Source organism: Scylla paramamosain, chromosome 25 (genome assembly GCF_035594125.1).
Source record: "Scylla paramamosain isolate STU-SP2022 chromosome 25, ASM3559412v1, whole genome shotgun sequence".
Lineage (NCBI taxonomy): Eukaryota > Metazoa > Arthropoda > Malacostraca > Decapoda > Portunidae > Scylla > Scylla paramamosain.
Genome location: NC_087175.1, coordinates 2,682,501 through 2,692,500, shown reverse-complemented (window position 1 = coordinate 2,692,500; position 10,000 = coordinate 2,682,501). Strand labels below are relative to the sequence as shown.

At 48.0% G+C, this 10,000-nt stretch overlaps 3 protein-coding genes across 3 annotated transcripts in view; 2 read left to right on the top strand and 1 right to left on the bottom strand.

Annotated features, from left to right (window-relative positions):
• Nucleotides 1–2,083, bottom strand: part of LOC135113089 (uncharacterized) — a 94,856-nt gene extending 92,773 nt beyond the window's left edge. Inside the window, exon 1 of the mRNA XM_064028116.1 lies at nucleotides 1,969–2,083. Within this exon, the coding sequence (XP_063884186.1) occupies nucleotides 1,969–2,007 (39 nt within the window). The 5' untranslated portion in view covers nucleotides 2,008–2,083. The remainder of the gene's footprint in view (nucleotides 1–1,968) is intronic.
• LOC135113090 (C-type lectin lectoxin-Enh6-like) lies at nucleotides 1,991–6,491 on the top strand. The gene is made up of 4 exons (XM_064028118.1): nucleotides 1,991–2,269; nucleotides 2,960–3,134; nucleotides 4,730–4,841; nucleotides 5,130–6,491. The coding sequence occupies exons 1-4, from the start codon at nucleotides 1,991–1,993 to the stop codon at nucleotides 5,305–5,307; spliced, it is 744 nt and encodes a 247-aa protein (XP_063884188.1). The 3' UTR covers nucleotides 5,308–6,491.
• Nucleotides 6,492–6,998: 507 nt separating this feature from the next.
• Nucleotides 6,999–8,636, top strand: LOC135112997 (uncharacterized). The gene is made up of 6 exons (XM_064027916.1): nucleotides 6,999–7,070; nucleotides 7,248–7,301; nucleotides 7,549–7,770; nucleotides 7,873–8,065; nucleotides 8,201–8,273; nucleotides 8,420–8,636. The coding sequence occupies exons 1-6, from the start codon at nucleotides 6,999–7,001 to the stop codon at nucleotides 8,547–8,549; spliced, it is 744 nt and encodes a 247-aa protein (XP_063883986.1). The 3' UTR covers nucleotides 8,550–8,636.
• Nucleotides 8,637–10,000: the final 1,364 nt, after the last annotated feature.

The following is a 10,000-nucleotide window of genomic DNA, read 5'->3' as shown; positions in this document are numbered from 1 at the left end:
CCTTCCCTTCATCTCCTGTCCTTTCCCTCCACAAACACACACAAAAACACTCCCTCTTCCTTCCTTCCTTCCTTCCTTCCTTCTTTCATTCACTCCCTTCCTTCCTCTTTTTCCCTCTTCCTGTCCTTCACATCTCCCCTTTCTATAGTTCTTTCAATTTCCTTTCTTCCTTTGTCTGTCACTGTCTCTGTTTCCATTCCCTCTCTCTCTCTCTCTCTCTCTTTCTCTCTCTCTCTGTTCCTTTCTATCTCCCTTTTTTTCCTTCTTCCACTTCTCTTCCCGTATCTGTGTTCCTCGTACATTTCTTCCTCCCCCTCTCTCCCTCCCTTCTGCCTCCAGACAAAAGGGAGAAAACCCAGAGTTACTCAAGCCGCTTGGAGAGAAGGAGGGAGAGAAGGGGGGAGGGAGGGATGGAGGGAGAGAAAGATGCGCGGGGAGGGAGACATGGAGGAAAGGAGGGAGGGAGAAACGAGGAGGAGGAAGGAGGGAAGTACGTGAGAAGCGGATGGGTGGAGGGAGGGAAGAGGAGGGGGTTAGGGAGGATAGGGGTGAGGGAGGTAAACAGGTATATATAAGGTGAGGAGAATCTTGCTCCTCACTTCTCCGCAAGGTGAGTTGAAGAGACATCTGTTCTTCCTTCTTCACCATCACCACCATCACCACCATCACCATCACCACCATTTCATTAGTGTGTACCATTGGGGACATTGAGTTTTGGCCATCATCATAACAACACTGTCATCCTCATCACTATCATCTCTTACTGCATCACCATCACTGTAGTGTGTGCCGTCACCATCTCTATCTTTTCACCACCATTCATAACACTGTCACCATTCCATCACCACCTCTCATAACATCACTACAGTCACCCATCACTCATAACATCACCACTGTCCCCATCACAACACCATCACCGCCTCTGATAACATTACCATTGTCACTATTTCACCACCACCATCACTCATAACACCATTTCCACCATCCCATTACCGCGACAGAATTCAATCACCACCACCACCATCACCACCAATATAAGCAACATCACAACAATCATCACCATCAAGACAAGCAACCAATCATCATCATCATCATAATCATCATCAATGCGAATCTTTACTATATCACTCCCCCCCCCCACACACACACAAGGAGCCACCACTCACTGACAGGTAGCTAAAGAACACAGGTGAGCTGATTAATTAACGTGCCTCGCTAACACAGGTGTATCATTTAATTAACGAAATTCACGTGAGACTTTGGTAATTAGAGTGATTTTCTAAAACACCTTTCTCTCCACCTGACGCGAAGGAAATTTCTGCATCAAATGAGAAAATTAACAGTGAGAATAAAAAAGAAAAGTAAGAAGTAAAAAAATAAATTGCAGTTCACTTTTCTTACGAGCGATATACTTAAACACTTATATCTGGCTATCCTACAGTGAAAGAAGTAACCTAAAGTAAGAGTTTCTGTGTAAATGAAACAGTAAAAGTATAATTATTGGTGTACTTCAGTTATGCTGTGTCTTTTATTGTCTTTGTTTATTCATTTAGTAAAGGATTCTGGAGGTTAGGGTTAGTTAAGGAAAGTCAACGGAATGTACATACGTGAAGGTTGCTGTGTGTGTGTGTGTGTGTGTGTGTGTGTGTGTGTGTGTGTGTGTGTGTGTGTGTGTGTTATGGAAAAGTTATTAGGACAGGTAGCAAGTGTAGAGCCTTCTTTGTTAGACTGAGGAAGAGGAGGAGGAGGAGGAGGAGGAGGAGGAGGAGGAGGAGGAGGAGGAGGAGGAGGAGGAGGAGGAGGAGGAGGAGGAGGAGGAGGAGGAGGAGGAGGAGGCCGCTTACAGAAAACGGCAGAGAGGTAGAGCGTGTAGATACCTTTAGGGAAGCCCGACGGCGCACGCACGCACACACACACACACACACACACACACACACACACACACACACACACACACACAAAACTGACCTTTTCATTCTCCCCCACACAGATGAAGGTCGCTGTCATCCTCCTCTCGTGCCTCGCCTTCGCCACCTCCTCCCGGCGCCCCTACCCGAGCCGCTACCCAGGCTCAGGAGGCGGCATCCACGGCGGCGGCTCCCCTATTGTCTTCCCCGACGAGATAAAGGGCAGTGGGGGAGGAGGCCACATTCACCCACAGCCTGGAGTTGGTGGTGGTGTTGTTGGTGGTGGGTCCTTCTTCCCCCCACCTGTTGGCCATGGTGGCGAGCCGCTGGTCACCAAACTCTGCCCACGCACTTCTTCCCTGGTGAGTTGAGTTGAGTTGAATTGAGTTGAGTTGCTGGTCGGGAGTGTTGCCTTTCAAGTGCCGCTCCCCAACCTGACGAGTCCCTTCTCACTTCCTGTCTTCCGTTTTCTTGTATTTGTTTCGTTTTCTTTTTTCTTATCCAAAATTTATGCCCTGTTCTCTTCGTTTCTTTCTTTTTTTTTCACGTTATTTATCATCAAACAGGTCTGTCCCCACGTTTTCTCTCTGTGGTTGCTGCAGTCTTACACTCTTCCTTCCTTCCTTCCTTCCTTCTGGTCTTCTGGGCACCATGCCATACTCAGCCCAACGCAAGGCACACGTTGTCCCCGCGCTGTGTCTGGTGGAATGAAGACAATAAGGTTACCGGGAGTGTAATTCAAGTCTTCGTGTTCTTAAACCCTCCTCCCTACTCTTAAAATGCTCTAATGGGGGTTACTGAGCCCCTCCAAGGATGTTCACGCGATCTCAATGGTAGTTTTGCAATGATTCTGCATTTTAAGTGTGTATCTGGGGTGTAAGAAAAGGGGAGGGGGAAGAATGGAGCGGGGAAAGAGAAATTTATGTTCATTCATCTCGTTTATTTTTGTTTCTCGTTTTGTTCTCAAGGTCACGAGATTTCAAGTCACGTGTCACTAACTCCTTGCCTCGCTAGCAATCTGAATAATCCCTTTTCTTCCTTTCCTTCGTCAGATCCACGACTCCTTCTTAGGACACAACTACCACTTCTCCTGGTGCGCTGACGGTGGCCAGCGCTACATCTGGCAGGGCGCCCGCGACTACTGCACCGGTCTGGGCCGCGGCTGGTACCCCGTGGCCATCGATACTGCCGAGGAGGACAGATACATCATCAATATTGTTGGCACCCGTGAGTTATCATTCGTTTTTCTTATTTTTTTTTTTATTTATTTATGTACTAAGGTTTCCAGTTCACGATGGCGCTTGATAACGAAAGGCTTGAGTTTTGGTAATTGGCAACCGTTCATACCTTTTTTTTTTCCATGATGGTGTAGCCAGGTAAAATATTTTCCTTTAGGCATACGAGATTGTAAGCGACTGCAACTTACAATCTCGTAGGCCTACAAGAGAATCTGTTACCTGGCCACACCAACATATTTTCTTTTTTTATCCGTATTCTCGATTCAAACTCAAAATCTCCTTTTCTGTTATCTCGCGTATAATTCGCTCCTTGCCTCCATAGTTTTTCGTTTTATTTATTTATTTTTCTATGTCCGGTTCCCCTGGCATATCCTTCCTCTGGGCCACTGAATAACGGGCTCTGATCTTGGCATTTGAGAATCTTTACTGCAGTTAGATGCCCTTTCTAACCTCCGACACTGAGCAGGGTTCGAACCCGTGCGCCTCAGAACCACTGGGGAGCCAAGAATGAGCGGTGTCGTGTATTTAACTGACTTGTGCATCCCGGCATAGGTTTGAGGAGAGGAGCACCAAGACACCTTAGTAAAACAGACTTTTCTTTTGAGTCTCCCACTTGTCTTTTGCGTTGGGAACAGTGTTATGAGAGATTTTTCTTTTCTCATCATTTTTTTTTTCACGTGATCTCTAATATATGAAAAAAAACTCGAACTTTCTACTCGCATTTATTTTGAGAACAATATTATAACCGCGTTTTTCTTTTCAAAGCCACTTTTTCCCCCCATAAAAACATTACAAAAAGCTAAACACTAGACTAAATTAGCTTTCCTCTAGGATCTTTCCCGAGAAAAAAGCATGAGCGGTGTTTTCTTTCCCTACTCCACTTTTCTTCCCCTTTGCTGTTTCCCTAATACATTAAAAGCGCGTTATTACTCCTAAGTACCACACTATCGGACACGCTCGCCTGTTTCTGAATCGACTAGAGTAACAGAGAGGAAGAAACACATACGAGGGACACGACAAGGCATTAAATGGGTGAGAGATACAGTGATTGCAATGGGAGAGGGAATAGTGAGCTGAGAGAGGAGGGAGAGTAGGATGAAAGGGAAGAACAGAAGGTAGGACGATACAAGGAAGAGAAGGAGGAGGATAGATGAGGGTGGAGAGGAGAAAGAGTAACATGAAAGATGGATGAAAACAAAGAAAAGAAGAGCGATGGAAGGGAGAGAGTGAGAAAACATGAAAAGGAAGAGAAAGAAAAGGGACAGAAGGAGGAGGAGGAGAGGGAGAAGGAGAGGAAGAAGAGGGAGAGGGAGAGGGAAGGGGAGAGGACCAGATGGTCAGTCGGTAAAGGAAAACGAATGGTAGATAGATAATTTCAGGGATGACTAAGAAAAAAGAACAGATATAGAAAACTGGATTTGAACAACGACTTGAGTTAATGAAGGACAAAAGCTGAAGTAGAAAATGGGAAGGTGGATTATCCCGAACTATCACCACCACCACCGCCACTACTACTACTACTACCACTACTACTATTGTTACTACTACTACTACTACTACTACTACTGCTACTTCTACTTCCAGACCAATCTCCCTGGATCTGGACTGGAGGCAACAGACTGGACAACAATAAGTTCATCTGGAAATGGCTGGACGGAAGGCCTTTGACCTACTTCAACTGGGGCCAGACTGGATCGTAAGTAGAGAGAGAGAGAGAGAGAGAGTTTTCGTGTGTTCGTGTGTGTGTGTGTGTGTGTGTGTGTGTGTGTGTATGTGTATTTTTTGTGTGTTTATGGTTATATTTCTGCCTCTGCCAGTCTTTTCCCCTAAATACACAAAAAAAGGCTAAAAAGTAAACGAAATCACCTTTCCTTTCGGGTCTTTTACTGAGAAAAAACATGAGCACTATTCTTTTCTCTCCCAAGCTCACTCCTTCACCCCTTCCCACCCTCCCTAACACCCCTTCTCTCCCCACCCCCAACAGACAAAACCTACCTCAGCCTGACAACGCCGAGAACAACAACGAGCAATGCCTGGCTCTCCTTAACCAGTTCTACCCAGGGGACCTCATCACCTTCCACGACATTGGCTGTCACCACACCAAGCCAACCATCTGCGAGTATTCTGATGACGTGCAGGTTCCCGCGCCCCAGTACGGTTAGGGCACTAGTTAGGGCATCGGTAGGTTAGGGGATATTGTCTGTCTAACGGTCTAATGCAAGAGTTGTTCAGGGTCTTTCGCTCTTTCACTTTACCCGGATTGTTAAATGTGCAAAGCTAGATTTGGTGTGTGTGTGTGTTTTTTTTTTTTTTTTTTTTTTTTAATGCAGGAGTTGATTAATTTATCTAGTGTCTTTCGCTCCTTCACCATTTTCGATAAGTTGGTGGTGGACTGCTTAACTACCTAGTGCAAGAGTTACCTGGAATCTTTCACTCTTCCACCCGGAGTTTAATGAAATGGTGGCCTGCTTAAACTACCAATGCAAAGGTTACGTAGAGTCTTCCGCCTTTCACCCAGAACTGATAAAGCAAGACGGACTGCTTCACTACCTAATGCAAGGCTTGTCTAGATCTTTAATTTCTTCTGGACTTTGTATGGACTGTTAAACTGCCTAATAAAAGACCTAATTTAATCAGTACTTTAACCCCATCACTTTGACTGCTACACTCTGGGACTTTTATCTATTTCTGTATGATATCCTTCTTTCTCTTCCTACCTATGACTTGCACTGTTTCTAAGGAGTATCGTAAGACCTAAGAAGCTAAATTACCTAACAAATATATTTTTTTCAATTTTTTTTTAACATAGACGAGGGAAAGTGAGCTGTTTTTTTTTTTTATCCCCCTTTTTTTTTCTAATTTATTTCTTGCTAGAGAGATGAATAGACAAAACTTCAGTCCCGTGTCTTATCTTCCGTAATTACGACCATAGTGGGAAAGGGTAATGCTTCTGCAAAGGGTAATGCAAAGGTCACTGGTGGTGTTGGTTTAAAAAAAGGGTTATTAAATGCAGGGTGTGAATGATCTTGATGGAAATTATATTATTGTAATTTATCAGTATTAGAATAGGAGAAACTTATGTATGAGAGAGAGAGAGAGAGAGAGAGAGAGAGAGAGAGAGAGAGAGAGAGAGAGAGAGAGAGAGAGAGAGAGAGAGAGAGAGAGAGAGAGAGAATAACTGTGATGCTTCAGGACACTAGTTACGATTGTTACTTGCTTGTCTCGAGTGTTCAAGATGTAACTAATTAGAGATGGATAAATACACCTGTGATTAACATTCCAACAGGTGATTGGAGGAATAATAATGTAATAATGTGAGGTTACGTGAATAAATTGCTGGAATGTCTTACTGTCTGTCATTTCATAATTTGAGGTTCCTTTTTTTTCAATGTGTGGAAAACGAATAAGGAACAGGTAAGAGAGAGAGAAAAATGTAGATAAAAAATGTGTTAATGAGAATATGTAAGAGTAGTGTGTGTGTGTGTGTGTGTGTGTGTGTGTGTGTGTGTGTGTGTGTGTGTGTGTGTGTGTGTGTGTGTGTGTGTGTGTGTGTGTGTGTGTACCTACGTAAGATATCTGGTTTACTTTTGTTTTTTTCAAGAGGCATTTTACTCCAAAGTTTAATGGACTGCGAGGGGAAAATATTGAGCTTCCCTTTCCACTGTTTTCTTCTGAGGTGCAATAAAGGAGAGATCAATGTATGTGTGTTTATCCTATTTTCCTCCTCCTCCTCCTCCACCTCCTTCTACTACTACTACTACTACAACTACCGCAGTTGCAACTACTGCTACCGTTACTACAGCTACAGGCACACCAGTACAAAATGAGACAACAATGGGGAAACACAAAAATAATGTCTGCGTCTTGTAATCTGATCAGGAGAGCACATTGGCGGCGGCCGCTCCGCCAGGCCAGGCCAGACCAGGTAGGGCGAGGGTAGTCACGTGGTCACTGAAGCAGCAGTGCCTGCAGGCGTCCAGTAGCGGGGCGAGGCGTGTGCCGTCCTGGACCAATCAGGCGGCGGCAGAGTCGAGGAGGACCAGCGCGGGACGGCGAAAAGGCAGAGTTTGCTGAACCTTCAAAGCGAAAACACATCACCAAGGTGAGCGAAAAGGCAGAGTTTGCTGAACCTTCAAAGCGAAAACACATCATCAAGGTGAGTAATAGTGGCGGCGGCGGTGGTGATGGTCACGCGTAATGCCATGCCATGCTGCCATGCCATGCCATGCCATGCCATGAGGTGGAGGTTGTGGTACAGTGGGTGTGGTGCGGTTTGGTGGTCTCTTGCTTTGCTGCGCAAGCTTTGTGCATAAGTTTGTGTATGCGTGTTTTCAGATGCTGTGGTGCGTGGTTGTTGTGATGGCGGTAGTGGTGGCGGCGTCGCAGGGGCAGTTCACCTATAACGACGCGGCGCCCTCACCCCCCGTTCCTTCGTAATTACCGACCCCGCTTCCGCTCAGCAGCCCGCGGTGGTTGTCCAGCCACCAACCTTTGGGGGACTGTCCTTCGTGCCGCCGCCCCAGCCATCGCTGGTCTCGGTGACACAACCCGGCTCTCCCCAGTTAGGACTCTCCCAGGGCCTCCTGCCGCCGCTGCCCACTTCCTGCCCCAGCACCTCCTCCCTGGTGAGTGTTGTTGCCCAGCTGGTGTACTGATGGAGTTGAGTTCAAGTACGCAACTCTCCACATACAGCACACCTGGCTGCATATAACTCGGTCTGTTTCCAGGTGCACGCCGCGTACCATGGCAGCCTGTACCACTTCTCGTGGTGCTACTACCAGCCCTACCAGCGCTTCACCCACCAGCAGGCAGCAGATTATTGCGGCAGCCTCAACCACTTCGGGCAACCGTACCACTTCCAGGTGCTTAGGATTGATGACTCCACCGAGATCTCGTTCATCCACTACTTGCTGAGCTACTGTAAGTCTGCACGCCGCGTTGTGCCGTGGCAGGGAGTTTGTGTAGCTGTAGGTCAGTCAGTGTGATTGGTTATCGTATGACGTATGTATAGATAGGCGAGTTCCTGCCCCTCTAAACCCTCTTACCTCTCCACAGACGCCCAAGCCGCCGTGTGGACCATAGACACCACCGCCACCGCGCCCTATAGCCTCCGCAGGTTCATCAACAGGTGAGCCAGAGTCTCAGGCGTGTGGCGCCCGCCGCCCCGGAACTTCTGCTGGGGGTGAGACTCGTGGTAATACGCTGGAGATATTAGTAAGGGTAGTAGGGGAAGTGAACACTGGTATACGTGGTGACTTCCTTGTCCCGTTGCAGGTCCGGCGTTCACCATACTGGCCATGACTGCCTGTCCGTGGAGGCCTCCCTGCTCGCTCTGCACAGCATCTGGGTGCACGAGAACGCTTGCTCGGACGCCAAGCTGGTCGTCTGCGAGGCGCGCTACTAACCACACTAGCCACGTGTGGAATCTACATAAAAATAATAGAATGTTCGTTATGACTTGTCGGGAGTAATAAACACTGCAACGATGAAACATTTCTTTTATCAAGTAGCCTCGAAATAACCTAACAATTTCTTGCCATGCATGACAATGACTTCTTTATATCTATGACAACGATCACATGCATATGTAGTGTGGTGCTGGTGGACAGCCTTACGACGGGACGCCAAGTGTGTAAGACCTGTCCACGCTACCGAACAGCGATGAGCGTGTTCGTCACATAGGAAGCAGTGTTACTAGGAGAGTTTGAGATGGCCCTGCACTACTGCACACAGCTCTGTCCTTCCCAGGTAAAGTGTGCCTGTAGCGGCTGCTCCACTACGCTGGAGAGGTGGGGTTCCTAGTAGTTCCAGCAGCATGGTCTCGCCGTATTCACGACGCTGCCGGTTCACACGTTCAGCAGGAAAACTAAATAAAACTAAATGTATCAAAAGATACACTTGAACGTGGAGATCTGTATACAAGCAAAGATTTGCGTGTCTTCATCAAAAGTGTGGGTGCCTTGCACCGCCAAGGTGTGCGGGGTGTTGCAGCGTGTGCGGGGTGTTGAGGCGTGCCACCTTGAGCTGCGCAGCGGCACTCGCTAACAGTCCTCATTCTGACTGGTACAGAGGGACACCATGGAATCTGCATGGCCTCGCAGCTCATCTCGGTCTCGTTTCTTCTAAGGCTGTAGTTGGTTGCACCCGTCACCCCAGGGCAAGGGCAATTGATACACGGGCTCCCGCAGCACACCTCCCAGGTATAAATGTATCGACGAGCCCCAAGGAAGGTTTGAGCAGGATGAGACGTGCGGCAAGTGCTCCAGTCTGGATTCGAACAAGGAGGCGAGCCCAGATTGTCCCGATCCCCCTCCAGCGTGCTGCGCCGTGACCGGCGGAGGGACAGACCACCCACACTGACGGCGCTTCCACGTCAGAGCGTCGCGAAGCAAGCAAGGGTCGTCCAGGTCATTAAGGCCACGCACCTGACACGCTGCCTCGCCTGCGCCAGTAATTAACGTCATTTACCTGCTTGTCATGCTGCATTGTGCACAATTTTACGGGAGAGAAGTGTGGCCAAATTCACATATTCGCTCACTCGCCCCCTCGACCAGTGAGGCGTTGAGGCGCCGCCAGGCTACATGGAGACCAGTCCTGCAGAAGGCGCCTTCACACGCTCTCACCTGAACTCACTCGCCGCCAAAGGAGACAGAAAAAGTTCATAATATTACAACTGACACTCGTGAGGCACAGCGCGATGCTTGTAGGATGTGATGCTCGGCGCTGGCTACACCCCCCACCCCCACCCCCACCCGCGAGCTGTGCGTGAAGCAACGCCGCGCGATGCTGTGACTGCTGCGCTGCGGGACTGTGACTTACGCACGCACACACACACACACGCACGCACGCACGCAC

Bases quoted from the DNA above. Each gene is read 5' to 3' on its own strand.
- LOC135113090 (XM_064028118.1), top strand. From the start codon at position 1,991: ATGAAGGTCGCTGTCATCCTCCTCTCGTGCCTCGCCTTCGCCACCTCC. The intron at 2,270-2,959 runs GTGAGTTGAGTT...TTCCTTCGTCAG, and splicing joins GCCCACGCACTTCTTCCCTG to ATCCACGACTCCTTCTTAGG. The intron at 3,135-4,729 runs GTGAGTTATCAT...TTCTACTTCCAG, and splicing joins CATCAATATTGTTGGCACCC to ACCAATCTCCCTGGATCTGG.
- LOC135112997 (XM_064027916.1), top strand. From the start codon at position 6,999: ATGTCTGCGTCTTGTAATCTGATCAGGAGAGCACATTGGCGGCGGCCG. The intron at 8,066-8,200 runs GTAAGTCTGCAC...ACCTCTCCACAG, and splicing joins CCACTACTTGCTGAGCTACT to ACGCCCAAGCCGCCGTGTGG. The intron at 8,274-8,419 runs GTGAGCCAGAGT...GTCCCGTTGCAG, and splicing joins CTCCGCAGGTTCATCAACAG to GTCCGGCGTTCACCATACTG.